The sequence below is a fragment of the Denticeps clupeoides genome, chromosome 9, assembly GCF_900700375.1.
Source record: "Denticeps clupeoides chromosome 9, fDenClu1.1, whole genome shotgun sequence".
NCBI lineage: Eukaryota > Metazoa > Chordata > Actinopteri > Clupeiformes > Denticipitidae > Denticeps > Denticeps clupeoides.
Genome location: NC_041715.1, coordinates 7,631,794 through 7,650,942, shown reverse-complemented (window position 1 = coordinate 7,650,942; position 19,149 = coordinate 7,631,794). Strand labels below are relative to the sequence as shown.

Sequence of the window (19,149 nt, the reverse complement as noted above, 5' to 3'; positions counted from 1 at the left end):
CAGCAGACATGGTGGCTTTTATATACTGTAGTAAGTTTACCCTGAATCTCATGGCTATTTTTCCAAAAGGATGTACAAGCACCTTAAAATTGTTTTGGAACTTGTACTGAGACTTCAATCACCTTGATTTAAGAAGGACATTATTATCATTATTATCATTCAGTTCCATTATCTGATATCCAAGATCTTTTTAAAGCCAAAAATACAACTGAAGATCGAGTCGGAGGATGATGCCTCTCCGTAAAATTGCACTCCTTTCAGGAGCCATTACAGAGATCCTCAATCTTCATGTAGCAATGGCGGGTGAAATGGAGCAAAACCCCTATTGCACAGACTTCTCAACAATCTGTTCCACTGCAATCAGTACGTCATTTTCATCGGCTCAGTCCCAGCATTAAGCATAATATTTGAAAGATATAATCTATGACATGATGTGCATTTGGAAGTGCCTTTTAAATTCACTTAACCTCACTGAGCCATAGTACTAAGACTTTTATAAGTATTTTATTATTCAACATTCAATGGATTTGCATTTATGCCATTTATCAGACACCATTATCCAGAGCGACTGATAATCATTTATTACCACTCATAGTTACATGTCTTTTTCAGGGACACAATGTGGTCTTCACAGGTGAGTGTGTTACTACGCAACTACCACACTATACAAGTCTGCGAAATGTCACGTAGGATCTATTTACCCCAGAAAAAGTGCGTGATTTTTTTTTTGTGGTTCTTGTTCTCATGCCTTTTGACCCACACTCCACGCTCCTTTTGTCATTTGATGTCAAACCGTCAAACTGAGCAAAGTCAATTTCTGTCATTCTGTTGCGTGATCAGCAGACATTACGTCTCAACGCTTTCCGATGAGCGGTCTGTCGCTTTGCATTTGGGCCACCGGCAGCAGCAGATCTCCTCATTAACAGTCTCCCCCTTCGCTGCAAGTCAGGCAAATAACAAACCGACGGCGTTACGCTAACACAGCGCAGCAGATATGAAATCCATACTTCATGCATTTTGCATGCGATGGCAATTAGTCAGGAAAACCATACATCTGCATTGTTGGACCTGAAGTACAAACAAAGGCATCAATTTATTTTGAATAAAACTAAATGAGATGAATTCTAAATGTCTGTCATTTAAAGTGGATATATCCTTAAAATGAAAAAAATAAGTGGCAATGTCTGCACTGAAAAAATGTGATGTCAGAATGAGCAACTTTTTAACTTTTTTACACATTCGTTGTTAATTTGACTTTAAAAGTCCCAGGGACAGTACATTTTCTCACACTTGAAATGACAGAATAATGGCTGGAAGAGAACCAGCATCGCGTGGCTTCTATCTTGCCTCGCTCAGCCGGCCTGTTTGTGTTGCCGGTGCAGATGGTTACAGCAGGACGCTGAATCCGAGGACCCGGCAGAGAGGGCGCGCCCTGGAAAGACTGGAGTCCGGCTGGAGCCAGTTCTCCAGCGGTCTGGACCAGTATGAGCTGCAGGATGACAACGAGGACGTGGACCGGTGCTATCGTAGTGACAAATGTGATGGGCAATAACGTACACATTTTAAAATGCTTTTAATGCTTTTGCAGGGTGCAAATCTTGGACTGAAGATGAACGGCTAATCCCCACCCCTCTTTCTAAACCTAAAATAATAAAACATAAACTGAGCGGAATGCTTTTCATGAAGCTTTTCTGTTGGCCCGTTTAATTACTTTTAAATTGTGCTCGCCGACGGGGGGCAGGTTGATGATCCATTTTTAATACGGCTCCGCAGCAACCCTCTTACATATTCACTACAGCATTTAAGATCCTAGCCGGTGCCGGTCCAAGGGGGTCCGGGACACTGACTCTCGGGGTCCTTATCTGGTGCAGGAAAGCGGTCCCACACCCAGGGGAAATCCAGGGACACAAACGGTCGGGCTCTGCAGCTGCCTCTTGAATTGCTATCCTGCTGGCCCCCTAAATCTAGCCCCTCCAGACCATTATTGCAGCATTTCAGGGGTCACATAGTCACTCAAATCTCCCCAGCAACAGAGAAGCATCCTCTCTCGCCGCTCCGGAACGATTAAAAGGCCATTTTCCTGCGCGTTCTACTGTTCTAGTTGCTGCTGGACGTGGTTCCTAAACCTGGTCCTGTCATATTTGCTTTCAGATTCCAGAGACATTCCTTTTCAAGCAATATACAGTTTTCACCCATTCAGTGTATCAGAAAGACGCACCACTCCTGGTGCGAATGATGGATGTGGAGCGCTTCACATGCACCAGGGTTAAGAATGAGACAGAGATTCACGTGTATTGGACTCGGATGCCATGCTGACTAATTGCAAGATGGTCATCTTCAAGGTCCTCAATCCCAACCTTTTCACAACGGAGCTGAGCCACAGGGACTTCACCTGGAAAAATCAAATGCCGCTTCAAGCACTTCCAGGCCGTTCATCAAGAGCTGCTGAAGTTCAGGGCTCTGCTGAGGATCCCCCGCTGAGTTGAATGTAAGCACACATACACACACGCATGCACACATACACAGCCTCAGCTGTGCTGTGTTATAATTTTCTGACCCATTTCATTTTGTATTGCTGTGTGTTTCCATGTTTCGCCTGGGTGTGCTCAGTTTGTCACAGTCACGTCATCTTTAGCACCAGCACAGCAAAAAAAAAAAAAAAAAAAACAGTCTTCAAAACATTCTGGTAGCAGTGTTTGGTGCCGACTAAATCAAATCAGAGAGAGTAGGACGGGCACGTTGTGACATCTGCTGGCTTTTTCAGACTTGGTTTCTCTTTGTGGATGTCTCTGTGAAGAGGAGGCCATCCAAAGGTCACAAGCGATTTTGCGGAGAACACATCCCAACTTTGCCACGAAGACACGATGCCCTGGTCAAAGAGGAACAGCTGATCAGTTATAAAAGTTATAGAACTTTATTATACATCACATAAGATAGAATGTGAAACAATTAAATGTTTAGAATTTAGTCTTATCCTAAATTACATACAGATTTATTTATGTGGTTGTGTTTATATATATATATATATATATATATACAGTGGGGCATAAAGAATTTGGCAGCCACTGATTGTGCAAGTTGTCGCACTTAAAAAGATGAGAGAGGTCAGTAATTTTCATTATAGGTACAATTCAACTGTGAGAGACAGAATTTCCAGGAAATCACATTATATGGTTTTTAAAGAATTCTGTTGGGTGCAGAAAATAAGTATTTGGTTAGTAGCATAGTATTGAGTTCACCTCAATACTATGTAATGGTTGGCAATGACCAGGTCAGCTGGTATTTTGGCCCATTCTTCCATGCAGATCTTATCAAGAGCTGTGCTGTTTTGGGCTGTTGCTGGACACAGATTCTCTGTTGGATTGAGGTCTGGAGATTGGCTAGGACACGCCCCTTTTTACCTAGCCACTCCTTTGTTTCCTGAGTGGTGAGTTCAGGATCATTGTCATGCAGCCACATTTCATCTTCAGGGCTCTCACTGATTGTAGATTGGCTTGTCCCAGTCCTGTGGGGGTGTACAATCTTGTCCCTGGTGTCCTTAGACAGCTCTCTGGTCTTGGTCATGTTGGAAGTTTGAGTCTGATGGCAAACAGGCACCATTAACACAGGTAACAAGGATAGACGTAACAGGTCTGTGAGGGCCAGAATTCTTGCCTGTTTGTATGTGCCAAATACTTATTTTCTGCAACATATATATAAATAAATGATTTAAAAATCCTACAATTTATTCCTGTTGCTAGTTCGAATCCCCATCCACCAAGGTACCACTGAGGTGCCACTGAGCAAAGTACCATCCCCACACACTGCTCCCCGGGCGCCTGCTCACCAATAGTGATGGGTTAAAGGCAGAGGACACATTTCATTGTGCCACCGTGTGCTATGCTGCAGTGTTTCGCAATCACTTCACTTTCACTTTTCCGCCAACAGTAAGCAGAAAATGCTTTTCAGATAGTTTGAATGTCTAGGGAAAAGTAGTGGTTTTTTTTTTAACTGATAGCAGGGCTGCTATTCAGTGAGAGTGACGGGCCGGAGAGAAGGTTCCAGAAAACCCTGATCCTGCTGAGCTGCTTCTCATTAAAAACTGAAGAAGCCTTCACTGGGCCATTATTTCTGGGCTCATTTGCAGGACTAATTACCTGGATCAAGGAACAATCAGCCTAACCTAATTCGAAAAATAAAGAAATTATTGAAAAAGTGAAAAAGACAAAACCACAGTTTCACATCAAAAGGATTTTTCTTGGATTCAGCACTCAGGGGTAATTACCAGTTAAAATGTTAATATCCATATTCGGAAAAAGAAAAGTGTATTCAGCATATGAAAATGAATTTTGCCACCAGCTGACTTTAGATGAGGTGGCGACAATGAAGCTTTGCTACTTCCCTTTTTAGCTTGAATTCCTGGAAGTTAGTCAGATGTCCTTCATCAAGGACCTGTGACCAAAGGGAATGTGAGAACAGACCCTACAAAATCATACACTTTCATGGGATAAACTAAAACCATGCTTCTGTTTATTTAAAGAGAAAGCCTCGTCTGAAAGAAGTCTGGGGAAAACACCCTGTTTCCCTGTTTGATACTGGTGAGGCTCCAATAGTGTCTAGTGTCGGTGGTCCAAAAGTTATAATGAGACTTCATGACTTGCCTGTAATTACACCGTGTGAAAGATATGTGAAAAATAAAAATAAAAAGCCAGGGGGAAAATGAATGGAAGGGAGAACTATTTGCCATCTAAATAATGTATGTTAAATAAATAATGTTTTAGAATAGTTACTGTTTAAACCAAATTTATTAACAATAGTCACATTTCTGCCTTTAAATCTTACATCTTATAAAAAAGACTCCATGGTTCCTCTGTGAAAATCCCTTATCTAGAGGGTTATGACCATTAATAATGGGAAACGTGGCCATTTTTGCAATCACGTTTAATTGAAATGTAGGAAATATTACTGTAGTTGTCTTTAAATGTGACTAATGTCATTTCCCGCATCCCGTTACCGTATTGCACACCTGCTGAATAAGCGATAAATACCCAATGCATAATGATTTTTTCCCTTCTCTCAGACCTTTGAACCAACGTCTGTAGATTGGGAACGAGTCTGAACTGGATGGAGGAGCACGGCTCACGTGTATTTCCCTGTGTGGAAAGGCCATGTTTTTATTTCTGTTTTACGACCAGCTAATGTTACACTTGCAAAATTCTCACAGCTCACAAAAGCAAACAGCACAGCTTCGGCCCCCCAATTGAATTTCTCCTCCTCACAAACGCCCTAGCTAGGCACTTGGGTCACGGCGTGTCTTTTGTTGCCAATGTTTACTTATTTGGTTATGACCTCGGCTCTGCTGTCTGGGACTGGACAGATCTCCCTTTCTCATGTCTCCTCTCTCACATGACGGCTGCTTCGCATTTCAGATGGCTGGTGGTAAAAGACTCTTTTGTTCTCTACATGAGGCCAGAGGACGGGCAAGTGGGGACAGTGATTCTCGATGTCAGGGGATTCCACATCAAAATAGGCGCCCAAGAGACTGGAGTCAGGCACGGGGTCACGGCCGAGGACCTATGCGGGCACGTTCGCGCTTCAGCACGTTTCCAGCGCCTCTCACACCGTTGTTCGTCCCACCTGTTTCAGGGTGCTGACCACCAAGTGCTCCATGTATCGGCAGGTTTGATAGCGGGGCGACACTGTCGACGCTCACAGACACGGGCAGGATTCCTTGCGAGAGAGCCCCCATCACAGAAAACACGGCGGCACAATGGTGAGGACGTCTGATTCCATCACCGTCATTATTGTCCGTCACGGGCAATATCTGAAGATTCTAATCCACATTATCCTAGATATTGCTGCTTTGAAGAACACTTCAGAAAGCCACTGTTTCAGATCTTCGTACAAAGACGTTACTCTTCTGCTAACGTATCTCTGTTTAACCTACTTGTGTGTGTTCTTTTTAAAAGCATTTTTGATTTTTTCTGACACTCTTGAAGGTTTGTTAACGCAGCTGGGTACTTTGATGCCATCGCAGATGCCCTGGAAGGTGCGAAGGAAGAGATATTCATCACAGCCTGGTGGTAGAGATTAAACCCACCATCAATCAGTCCTCCCTCGCAGAGATCCTCGCATGCTACCAACGTTTATTTCGCTGTCTTTGATGCAGCAGGGGTATGGGGCATGGTGCATTTTATGGGCTACACAAGAGCCATAAGACAATGTGTTCAGAAACACCATCCAGGCGCACATTCTAGCTGCATTTCATTGTAAAGTGTGGGACTCGCCTGACCTGCTTTTCAGATGAGCTTCTTTATATCTTGCAGGCTGAGTCCAGAAATTTTCCTAAAAAGGCCAGTGGTGGATGGGACCATGTGGAGATTGGACTGCATCCTAAAACGGAAAGCTGTGAGTGGACCCCAAAATTCATACACCCTGCTGCATATGGCTGATGCTCCCTGCCTGGAAGAAAATGAAGCGGCTTTGCCCAAGTGGGGATTTATTACTCTACCACGTTCGTCTTCATGGAACTGTGGAATGTAAATATACAAAAAACTGATATAAGAGAATTAAAAGGACATACTAAGCCCCTCATAACCAGAACCAACCAGAAAAGCTTCAGAACTCAGCCAGTGCACACAGTGAAATGTGTCCTCTGCTTTTAACCATCACCCTTGGTGAGCAGTGGACAGCCAGGCGCCCGGGGAGCAGTGTGTGGGGACGGTGCTTTGCTCAGTGGCACCTCAGTGGCACTTTGGTGGATCGGGATTTGAACCGGCAACCTTCTGATTATGGGGCCACTTCCTTAAGAGCTAGGCCACCACTGCCCTCGAGCGGTGGACAGCCATGAGAGGAGCAGTGTGCATATACGGATCCGATTACGGGTCTGTAACCTTACTTGCTGGTTGATCTCTTTTAAGAACATGGAGTGAACATGTGCGCCTTGCTGTATGAAGAGGTGGAGATGGTCCATGGCCTGAACAGTAAATACACTATGAGTATCCTGACGGGGGTCACCCCAACATCAGGGTGAGGCATATGTCAAACATTCCCAAACACAGAGCTCACTTTCCTACTGACAGCATGACGGCGAGGCCCTGTCCCCTCATATCAATTCTGCCTCACTGTGGGCTTGTGACTTGCAGCCCCATCAAAACACACCACTGCGCTGGAGTATTTAGATCATGTTTTGGGGTTCTCTGACAACCCTCCTGATGTGTTGAAGGGGGACAGGGTTTGGACCCCCACAGATCATGTCTGTCGATGGTCAGGTTGTTCTCTGTCAGGAGAAGACCCAGAGGCAACAAATGTGCACAGCTCTCGTGGAGCATCTCCATGAGCTCAGTGCCACAGCAACCATCACCAAGGCACCATGGGCCTCAAGCTGACTGACAGGCCGTCACATTATCTTAACTGAGTGCCGTCTGAGATGGAGCAGCACCGTGATCCTGGGAAGTGGCTGGGGACCCTCACCCTGAGGAGCTGGGCACAGCAGCAGCTGGGTGGAGGTATTCCTGGGCCCTGCTGGAGAACCAGCAGCCGCCACAGGCGCCGCGCTCTGGAAGGCTCCTGGACGCTTGCAGAGGCGCAGCTGTTTCTCACTTTCAGCGCAGCCTGCTATTTAAGGCATTTTGGGGTGTGTCCCTCTTTAAAAAAAATCCATTCCGTGACAGCCCAGCAACTTCACAAGAACTTCAACTTCACTAGTTTCCCCTAATTGTGGAAAAAAAGTGCACACATAATTTAAAACTAAGATGCAGTCACTTCAAATGACTGGCTCATAATTAGATGTCATTCAGATGAGCAGCAAACACTGGCCCCAGAAATGAAGCCTCCAGGATGTTAGTTTCTGGAGAGCAAAGGAGGAGACTTTGTGCCTTCATCCCAATGGACAGGTCATCCGGCACCCTGTTCACCTCCACAGCCCTGCTCTGGGCCCACCATGAGAAGATGGTGGTGGTGGACCAGTTGCTGGCCTTCTTGACAGGGATTGACCTGGCCTACGGGCGCTGGGACGACACTCATCACAGGCTGACGGATGTGGGGAGCTTGAGGAGGAGCCCCCAGCCCAGCCTGGCACTGTTACTTTCCTTTACCACCCTAAGGCTCGCACTGACGGCACAGTACATTAAACGGCACAGTACATCAAAGTACACAATTCACCGACGTTTACTTAATCTTCATATTTTTATATGAAATAATGCGCATCGCATAAACGTACTAAAATTGACATTAGACTTTGAGAAATATCCTTCAATCTCTAATACAGCGGGTATGACCATATAAGTGAGAGTTACTGCTCAATAAAATCAAGGATATTTATATGTATGGTCGGATTTTTATTTTGATTTTTTATTTATTTATAACTGTATGTGGATATAGCAAGAATTTCTGCAATTTTTTCAAGTAGTTGCATCTACTTATTTCTTCCTTTGTAAGATGTTCATAACAATCCACAAGTTGATATACTTCACTGACAGACAAGTATATAACGGACAAGGATATAACAAGTAAAGTTTTAAATCAAATGAGAACAATTGTTTTCAAAACTGAATTTAATTTTGGATTACATAGCGTTGTATAGTACAATCGTGGCCGAATGTTTTGAGAATGACACAAATACTGGTTTTCACAAAATGTGCTGCTTCCGTTTTTATTATGGCAATTTGCATATACTCCACAATGTTATGAAGAGTGATCAAATGCATTGCAAAGCAACTTTTTGCCATGAAAAAGAACTTAATCCCCCCTAAAAAACATTTCCACTGCATTCCAGCCCTTCTACAAAAGGACCTGCTGAGATCATTTCAGTGGTCCTCTCGTTAACACAAGTGAGAGTGTTGAGGACACTCGGCTGGAGATCATTCTGTCATGCTGATTGAGTTAGAATTGCAGACTGGATGCTTTAAAAGGAGGGTGATACTTGAAATCATTGTTCTTCCTCTGTTAACCATGGATACCTGAAAGGAAACACGCACAGACGTCATTGTGTTGCATAAAAATGCCTTCACAGGCGAGGATATTGCTGCTACTAATATTGAACCTAAATCAACCATTTATCAGATCATCAAAAACTTCAAGGAGAGAAGTTCAAGTGTTGTGAAGAAGTTTTCAGGGTGCCCAAGAAAGTCCAGCAAGCAACAGGACCAGTTCATAAAGATGATTCAGCTGCAAGATCAGGGTTCCACCAGTGCAGAGCTTGCTCAGGAATGGCAGCAGGCAGGTGTGAGTGCATCTGTACGCACAGTGAGGTGAAGACTTTTGGAGGATGGCCTGGTGTCGAGAAGGACAGCAAAGAAGCCACTTCTCCAAAAAAACAAAACGTTGAAATTTTGGGTCCATGGCCAGGAAACTCCCCAGGCCTTAATCCAATCGAGAACTTGCGATCAATCCTCAAGATCGGGGTGGACAAACAAGAACCCACAAATTCGGACAAACTCGATTATGAAGGAATGGGTCGCACCGATTATGAAGGAATGGGTCGCCATAAGTCAGGATTTGGCCTAGAAGTTGATTGACAGCATGCCTGGGTGAATTGCAGAGGTCAACAGGGCAACACTGAAAATATTGTCTCTTTGCATAAACCTGATGCAATTATCAATAAAAGCCTTTAAAGCTTGTAAATGCTTGCAATCGTGTTTCAGTACCACTGAAACAACTGGCAAAAAGATATAAAAACACTGAAGCAGCAAACTTTGAAATCAGTATTTGTGTCATTCGAAAAACTTTGGCCATGACTGTAGAGTTTAGTACAGTATAGTGAAGCTCAGTCCAGTGTAGATTCAGTATAGTGAGCAACACGCCGCATGCACGGGCGCTGTCATGCTGCAGCATTCGGCAGTAGGTTCCTCCGAAGTGTCGTCAGGTTGAGGTGGGAGGCATCGGTAGCGGCGAGTCCGCGCCGCTCCACTGAGCCGTGATTGAAGCCGGCTGGGCTGCACTCGGCGTAGACGTAACCCACGGAGAGCAGCGGGCCGCGGTGGGGCCGCAATGTTTGTCAACAGTGACGTGACCCCGTCAGTGTCGGTGCCATGTTGCTGCCAGCTGGGTGTTTCTGATATGTGTCAGAGAGCTGAGGCGAGAGCACGCGCCACATGCACCTGACAGCTGCCGGTTACTGAGCTGTCCTCCCCAACACGCTGCTTCAAAACTGCTCTCCTGCGCTATTCACGGTGAAAAGTTAAAATGTAAAAATAGAAATTGCACTGTAAGTGTAAAAAAACATCCGGTGCATTAGTAATATTCACTTTTATTTTAGTCAAGTCTCCTAATGCCATCACCCAGCAATGCATAAAAACAAATTAAAGAAATATAATTAGAATTAGAACTACAAAACCTTTCCTGGGTGTATATTTCTATTGATTAATAGTTAGTTTACAGAAACGTTCTCATAAAGGGAAATGCTGATCATTTCGTTGTAGGTCCGGGCACTTTATTATTATTATATTTGTTTAAAAGTGTAAAATCGCAATTACGGAGCATCTGGGGCTTGCTTGTGGGGCCGCCGCCCCGCCCGTCCTCTCTGTGCTGCGCTGCCTCTCCGGGGTCCCTCGGCCCCTCGAGAGCTGCATTAAACATAAAGGGGCCATGCACGGATGAGTGAGTCAACAAATTACTGGAGCCGCTAAATGGGAAATGATTTAGCCCGGGCGCGAGCACTCGGAGGCGGCTGCCTACCTGCCTGCCATTAAATATGGCCCCCGCGCTTTTAAATAAACATGATTTCATCCCTTCAATGAAGGCCCTTATTGCATTTACTTAAGGCTCCCCTCACCATGCTTGAGTGGCTGTATCTATCAAGCTCGGCGCTCCTCGGCTGTAAAATCTTTGCTAATATACATGAAACTGTTACAGCTGTTGGTATAACCTTTGAAACCGCTCCTAAGGAGCACAGTGATATTTGCACTTAATAAAATTATGCCTACCAGGAGAATACTGCTGTGACATTTGCCATTTGTCAAGTGGAGGGCCACGGCGATACTCTATGAGCCATTAGCTCTGCCACGTCAGGCCGCGGTTTTCTGAAAGCACAAAGCCAGCGGTGGCGCCTGGTGGCAGCGCTTATCGTAATTCACATCTGCACTCCCTGACATTTGTGTCACAGAATCTGCTCCTCTGGCCATGAAACATAATCTACTGTCAGTACTGCATTACTGTCTGAGTGGCTGGTGGCTGGCGGCATCTCACACACCAGCAGTGAGTCCTTTTTTAAAATGGCTTTATATATATATATTGTGTAAAATAAGGTGAGGAGAACTGTTCTGATATGTAGAGATGTTCTAGAAGAGCTCAGAGAATAATAGAACTATACCCAAATTCTGCAGAAAAGTATTTAGGTAAATCAACATTTGATCAGAGTTTGACATAAAAATATAATAAAAATTTCTTGCTGCTTAGATGAACCGTGGTTTTGTTTTCATCCCCTTTGTAAAGTGAAGTGATTGTCATTGTGACCCACTGCAGCACAACACACGGTGACACAGTGAAATGTGTCCTCTGCTTTTAACCATCGCCCTTGGTGAGCAGCGGGCAGCCATGACAGGCGGTACAGGGGACGGTGCTTTGCTCAGTGGCACCTTGGCGGATCGGGATTCGATTACAGGGCCGCTTCCTTAACCACTAGGCCACCGCTGCACAGTATTGGTGCACAGTATCCACTCTGGATCCACACCTCCTGATGCCAGCATGTCTCTCCATAGAGGAAGCGGAAGAGGAGGAGCAGCGGGATGAAGGACGGCGGGGTGGGGCACATGCGGATAGAGAACCAGTAGGTGAACCGAGACAGTTCCGCTCTGTCCGCGAAGGAGCTGCGTGGCCTGCATAGATCTTCATTAAGGAAGAGCAGCCATTGTGCTCAGGGCGCAGAGTCATGTGAGAGGAGCTCTTATACACGTCAATGCAATAAGAAATTTAGGGCAATGAACAACACTAAAAAGATAGATAGATAGATAGATAGATAGATAGATAGATAGATAGATAGATAGATAGATAGATAGATAGATAGATAGATAGATAGATACCTTCATCTCTGAAGGTACAAGGAAGACACTCATCTAGACTCTTCTCCGTCTTGGCCCCTCGGTGGTGGAATGAACTTCCCCTCGAGGTCAGAACAGCTCAGTCACTGAGCACCTTCAAACGACAGCTCAAGACCTTCCTCTTTAAAGAATATTTAGATTAAATTGTAATTTTCTTGTTGTCGAACTTTGTGTACAGAATCTACAACAGAGTGAATTAAATAGATGTATTCATAGTTGGGGTCCTAGTGAACCGGAATTGATCTCTTCATCGATGGTAACTTAAGCACGTTGTAAGTCGCTCTGGATAAGGGCATCTGCCAAATGCCATAAATGTAAATGTAAATGTAAATGTAGATAGATAGATAGATAGATAGATAGATAGATAGATAGATAGATAGATAGATAGATAGATAGATAGATAGATAGATAGATAGATAGATAGATAGATAGATTCGAACCTGTGACCTTTGAGTCTGTTACCCGTCTATAATACTCCTCATCTAGTAAGAGGTCCAGTTCATGTTGTGTTGTGCTTATATTGCAGAGTGCAGCAGCAGTTCAGCTCTGAGCCCCACGCTGCCCCCCGCTGACCCGGAGGGCGAGTTTCTTTACCTGTCATCTATCAAATGCCCTTTTACATTCCTTCATCTGACTGGTGATTTTAGAAGAAGTTCGCTACCCAAACATGACTTTTTTTTTTCTTTTTCAGACACCAGTTCGCCGAGGAGTCACGTCTGCAATGACGAGCTCTATGGACAAAGAAGGTTCTGGAATGGAAAAGACTACTGCAACTTCACCCTCAAAGACTGGGTGAGGCTTAACAAGCCATTTGATGGTACACACGAAACGTCCATCGCAGCACAAGCCAATGGAATAACCTAGCAGATCCCAGAAGGACACGGATTCATATAATAGTTGCCGGCATTAGGTCACATGAGCATAGCAAACAAACACGCATACAAACAAACAAACAAACAAACAGGAAGGGGGAGAAAAAAAAAGAAAATCACAAACAGATGCCAGCTACAGAAGTGCAGCCTTTGATCACATTCAGTCGCATTCATCAAACGAAACAATCCCCAGCAAACAAAAGGAAACGAGCCCAAAGACAAAAGCGGAGTTTTCTGTGTTCCCCGAGTCGTTCCCAAACTCCTCCATTCTATAGCCAGTGGGGGTTGTCCTCAGTTCTTGCCTTGCAATTCGAGAGGAGAACTCCGTTTTGCCATCTCAAGGTCTGCCCACCCCCATAGGAACGACAAGACAGACGCCCAGCGTGCGATGCCTGTCTGACAGATATATGCATTATAATATTTTCATCACAAAGGAAGCATCGATCTGGTGCCAGTGACGGGGATTAAAGCCTTTTTTAAATGTCTTATTAAATCATCTGGCATGCATTCTGGTATATTCTAGAGCTAAACAGGTGTCTCCTATAGGCCTTGACCAATTCTCCAGAATGCATATTTATGGGTTTCTTGGGTGTAACACATAAGGCAGCATAAAGATAAAAAAATAATAATGCACAAGCTCATCATCATTATCTGTCTGGGAAATACATTGATTATGTATTACAAATACTATTACGAATTTGTTCTAAATTGAGACCAGTAGACGGATGTTCATTAGCTTGAGCCTAGCACCCCCTGCAGCCTGCCATTGTGTGGTGTGCAGGACGGCTTTTTACAGCAATCAGACGCCTTTTCAGACTGAACGGGTTCACCTCAAACGCGCCGTCCCGCCTAATAATTAAAGCCAAGGCGGCAGGGCGCCGACCGGAGGGCGGGAAACAAAAGCCAAAAGAATGGCCGTGATTAGGGGTCCACCCCGGACCAGAGGACCCCGGCTCGCCCGCCATTTAGCAGACAAAATGTCTAGTCTGAACCACCGAAAAACGGGATAAAAGATTTAAAGCCGTCTGGCGATACAAGTATAACTTCACGAGGAGTTCCCGCTACACAGAAAATGGCGCGAATTGTGCAGGTCTTTGTTAGGCCTTTAGAAGTAGAAGTCTTGGTGTGTTAGTTGAACTTTAAAAACCAAAAAAATACTCCAAATGAACGTTGTTCCTGATTTCTCTCTGCTCAGAAACAATGTTTAAAATTTTGAGACGTTACTTTTAAAAATGAATGAAGCTGGATTTAAGCCTGATTTTAGGCCATACATTAGGCCTTCATGCGCAGATCATTAAAATCGAGGGACGGGCGCATAACTTCTCTTGTGCATGATGGTGACAAAAATCATATTATGTTAGTCAGTATAGTTAAAGATTTTTGGAGTAGTGCAGCCTTGTAAATATGATCATGTGTGACCTGGCCAGATCTTCTCCCCGTCCTGTTTTATGTTCTGCACCCACAAACTAACACCCCGCTGTCCCCTTGCCCCACGGCTTTTTTTTTTTAAATATACTTTAATGGTTTTTTATAGTAGATTGACCCCAGCACCGGCGTATCAAGGTCACTGTCGTTTGAGATCTCACTCGGACGCCTGGCAAACAGAAGGTGAGAAGACCGAAGTCCGGTCAGCTCTTCGTCGGGAATTAATGGATTTTAATCAACACATAATGCCAGTTGTTAATTGCCTGGGCTGCCTGCTGCTAGAATTATTTAATAGTTTTATTGCACTGGCAAGCGTGTGTTGAAAAAAATAAAAGCCTGCAGTAAATTCTGGCTGCCGACTGCTAATTTGCACACGGGCCGCTTTTACTGCAACAGAGTAATGCTGTAGAGGAGCGTAATCTAATTTTCAATCCCAACACAGGTCTGACTGAACGCAAATATTTTCACAGATACACGATCAGGTAGGCTGGATGGAAATATGGATTTTTGGGGGGGATTGACCCACTGTCAACATGTTCTGGTACAAAAACATGAAGGGAACGTTCCCACAAACGCTCATGCTTTCCATATGTGACCAGGCCGCAGCGCTAGATAAAGACAATAGATGGCTTGGCCGAACAGTACCCCGCTTGTGAGACGTCTGCCGCATCACCCGCCTCTCTGGCGTGGCGCGGTTGGCATTGTGGTGATTGAGAGTGCCGTTTTCGAAATAACTTTGCCCTCGCTGCCCACAATTTGTTGCAATCAGTGGCACTGTTCGAGCAGACGCAGAGGGACAATGACTTTAATCCGTCATTCATTCCAAACAAGTGCATTTTGTTAAAAAAAAGAATAATAATAATTATAAAAACCCGGGTCATCTAAATGTATGGTAATTATCATCTGTGTGATTTGGATGATTCTCTAATCATTATTTCTTTTGCAATTTTGTGGCAGTTGGTGAAAAAACAGTCTGGTGCCAAATGCTACCCGTGTTTGGTGCCGAAATCCCTCTCTGCACTCAAGAAGACGGCGTCACCCAGGGCCAGACGCACCAATGCCAACGTACAGGTAAGAGGTCGAGGACGCTGCACCTGTCTTCGAACCTCGGGCCTATTGGCACCATGGTGCCTGAGGACTCCATCCACCTGCCGTACGTCTCGGCTATTCAGAAGAGCAAGCGTTTCATTTACACCGAGGTGATATGTCTGATCGCCCCGGGAGCGTAGGGAATGGAGAGGACCAGAGGAGGACGGGAAGACACGTGACCTTGCCTTAAACTCACCCCTGATGTGTTCTGCGTCTGAGCTGTCTTCGTCATGGGCTCCAGAAATATTTACACACTGGGACTGGGCGACTAGATAGTTCTTCCTCTGAAAGTTACAGGTAGATGACAGTAAGCCCTTCAGGGGTTATACTTTACACTTTATACTTTAATCTCAATATAAGATGACTTGTAATTGATATAATTGTAAGACGAGCCTCCCCACTGCCTCCCTATCACTTCATATTTGGCGCCATCCATGGATTTTGTTAACGTAACAGAACAGACATATTTTGAGGGGAAAAAAAGACTCTCTTTGGAGCAATAAGTCATATTTATTCCTCACACACTGTGTCTACTGTAGTGCCATGTGAATCCATGTACAGCCCGTTCTTTTGAAACAGGCTGTTCTACCCTGCAGTAGGTAAAAGAGTCCCAACCACGCTGCAACCACTACACCACCTTCCCACCAGCACATCAGGGTCCCCGCTGTGATGTGAATTGTCTTTGGTCAGAATCTGGAAGCAGTGGGTACGCCAGGAGATGGGCTTCATGCGCTCCAAACCTCTCTATGGTGGAGGCGTGCCTAATAAACGGTCCAGCCAAGCTTGTGCCAGACATTTTCTCTGAACAGAACCGGATTTTCATCAGTTAGCGCAGACAGGACGATCCACAGCAGCATCGGCGACGCCCTGACCGAGAGATTTTACAGGTCAGGTAGGCAGTGCTGAGTACCGTGTTCATATGAGCCGCAGGGAGAAGAGGGGGTTCAGGGCTGCTGCCGGGCTTTGAGGGAGACATCTCCTCAGGAGGGGGCCATGCCTTCAAAGCAATCATGTACTTTAATTACAGGTAATCAGCATTGGCGCGTGTTCTTCTGTAATTACCAAATTGCCTCAATTAAACCCCCCCTCCCGCCGACCATGAGGACTGGACACCCGAGACAGGCAAATTACAACGGTGGCGACAGAGACAACAGGTCCTGCACGTGCCCAGCGAAAAGGAGAGAACAGACGCGAACAAGTGACGCCGGGCGGCTGAGACAGAGGGACAGGGTCGGAGAGGAAGGATGGAGGGGGGGGGGTTAAGACGTATGATTGGCAAAACACTGGGAGGCACTGCCAGAGCAATGATCCCACACTGTTCCCACAGGACCATGTGTCGGGGCGGGCGCTCCATCATGGAGAGGCTGAAACCTGTGAGTAAGTAGACGTCCCACCGCCGGCCCATTCATCTGACCCATTGTTCCCCCTACAGATCCATTATCCCGGCGCCGTTGTACGTACTCCCTGAGCCGGAAAGCTCCGGAGGCCGGCTTCACACGACGAACGGAGGGGGACCAACGTTGTGCCACCGCTGTTACTGAAGTACACGAGACGGATGCATGCAGGACGCTGTGTTTTAATTCAGATGTGCCCTGCTGTGTGTGTGTTGAGTGTCAGACTGCTGGATAAACTGCGCACGCATGCTGACCTGGACGGCCGGCTGGTCACCGAGCTCATCTATGTGCACAGCAAGCTCGTGATCGTGGACGACTGCACTGCCATCACTGGTCAGTGCTGGGTGACTGCACAGGAGCCCTGCTTGCTGTAGACTGTCTTCCAGCTTTTGCAAAGCACAATGCATTACCAAGACATTAGAAGTCATCGAGGACGCAGCCGAACATACATTCTGGCACACGCATGCTAGGTCACGCTCATGCCAGAAGGTGGCAGTGTTGCCAAGGACAAGCATGGTGCATTGCAATAAGGATGAATTCCGTCAAATAGCCTCGGACACTTGCTGGAATCCACAAGCCAAGGTAGCCCTGGCGTTGTAAAAGCTCTTTTGAGTGGATAGAAAAACCATGCGGACTAACACGTGACAGTGAGATGGCGGTGGTGGTGAAGGGTACAGAGTTTGTTCCCTCTGCCATGGTTTGAGAGAGCTACAAGGCAGGGAGGTTTGCTCTGTCCCTACGGCTGGAGTGTTTCAGGTAAACCAGCATGGTCGCCATATTCTTTTTTTACATTTACATTTTACATTTACATTTAGGGCATTTATCAGACGCCCTTATCCAGAGCGACTTACAATCAGTAGTTACAGGGACAGTCCCCCCCTGGAGACACTCAGGGTGAAGTGTCTTGCTCAGGGACACAATGGTAGTAAGTGGGATTCGAACCTGGGTCTTCTGGTTCATAGGCGAGTGTGTTACCCACTAGATTTTTCATCTAGTTTCTGTCTCTTTACCAATACTGCCTCCTACTACATCAGTACCTGTCCTAAATGATACCTCAAAGGGCGTGTACGGTTCATTGTGTTCAACACAGCGTTCCTAATTAAGTGGCCCTCTAGAGTTTATTGCCTTAAATTATTCTGAGTCAGACTGGTGGCAGCTTCAGCATTGACATCAAGGATCCCGCCAGTGACAGGTTCTACAAGGAGACCTGGATGGTAACAGCAGCGAAGAATGCCCGTGTGTACGACATGGCAAGTAAGAACCACCTCACAGCCATACAACCTGTACACACTGTATTCACCTGTCTGGTCAGGTTACTATAGATGGAATCAATAATAGTGTACAAGTAATACGCAAGCTATTAGTGTGTATACATGTGAAATGCTTATAATTGCTGTAATATTAGATTTTTAAGCTCCCATTACGAGGAAGCTCGAGCAGCACAGAGACAAACAGAACAAATGTACATTTTGTTGTTTTTATATCCTTAAATTATGTAGCACAGGGTGACCATTTAGTGCTTTCTGGTGCCCCATAAAAAGACATTAACATTTACATTAATGGCATTTATAAGATGCCCTTATCTAGAGCGACTTACAATCTGTAGTTACAAGGACAGTCCCCCTGGAGACACACAGGGTTAAGTGTCTTGGACACATTTGTAGTATGTGGGGTTAGAACCTGTGACTGTGGTTCTTAGGCAAGTGTGTTAACCTCATACAGTACTAGGCCTGTGAAGGGCTGAGGAAAGTCTGTGTGGTCCAGTTCCCCTTCTGCTTCCTGTCTGAGGAAAAACTCTTCCCCTCCATCAACTCAGAGGAAGGAAAAATGCCCATGGAGCTGTGGACATGGGACAAGTAGTCTCACGTTACATTTTCAATGTGTAAAAATCCATAGTCCTAATATGCAATAATGTCAATTACCTGTCATCAAACTAGCCAACAATACACAAGCCTTACAACAGTGGAACATTCCTTCTCTGTATTCGTTATTTTTGGTGCACATAATTGAAGTTGCTTTGAATTCACAGGGACTGGGCTTTTGTTTAAGGTGACAGCCTTGAATTAATAAATTATGAAATAATATGTTTTAAATATTTTCTCTGAGCTCTTACATTGCGTCTGGAGGTCAGCTGTGAAACCTTTACTACTCAGTTCATTATTAATATTCACAAAAGTATAAAAATAACATTTTATTCGTAGTGGTAACCAACTCAAAATTGGTAAAACTCAATGAAACATAGAATAGAATCATTAAATAATTTATTTAAGATCATTGAATACTTATAAACCGTGGTTTAGAATTACTTTTGATTCTTTATAAAATATAATATTTTATATTTAACAGAATCAC

The 19,149-nt window shown here is 45.0% G+C and overlaps 1 protein-coding gene across 1 annotated transcript; it reads left to right on the top strand.

Annotated features, from left to right (window-relative positions):
* Positions 1–1,306: 1,306 nt before the first annotated feature.
* LOC114796838 (phospholipase D1) lies at positions 1,307–18,819 on the top strand. The gene is given in 32 exon segments (XM_074933636.1): positions 1,307–1,548; positions 2,144–2,197; positions 2,199–2,265; positions 2,343–2,396; positions 2,398–2,476; positions 2,611–2,645; positions 2,765–2,894; positions 3,201–3,214; positions 4,390–4,448; positions 4,520–4,559; positions 4,561–4,614; positions 5,407–5,561; positions 5,626–5,718; positions 5,720–5,752; positions 5,979–6,062; positions 6,306–6,391; positions 6,900–6,991; positions 7,848–7,894; positions 7,896–8,146; positions 12,544–12,880; positions 13,165–13,231; positions 15,272–15,427; positions 15,430–15,513; positions 16,213–16,230; positions 16,232–16,302; positions 16,338–16,430; positions 16,731–16,780; positions 17,015–17,032; positions 17,035–17,130; positions 17,418–17,566; positions 17,943–18,051; positions 18,536–18,819. Coding segments are annotated over 32 exon segments (3,039 nt in total). The 3' UTR covers positions 18,658–18,819.
* The last annotated feature ends 330 nt before the right edge of the window (positions 18,820–19,149 follow it).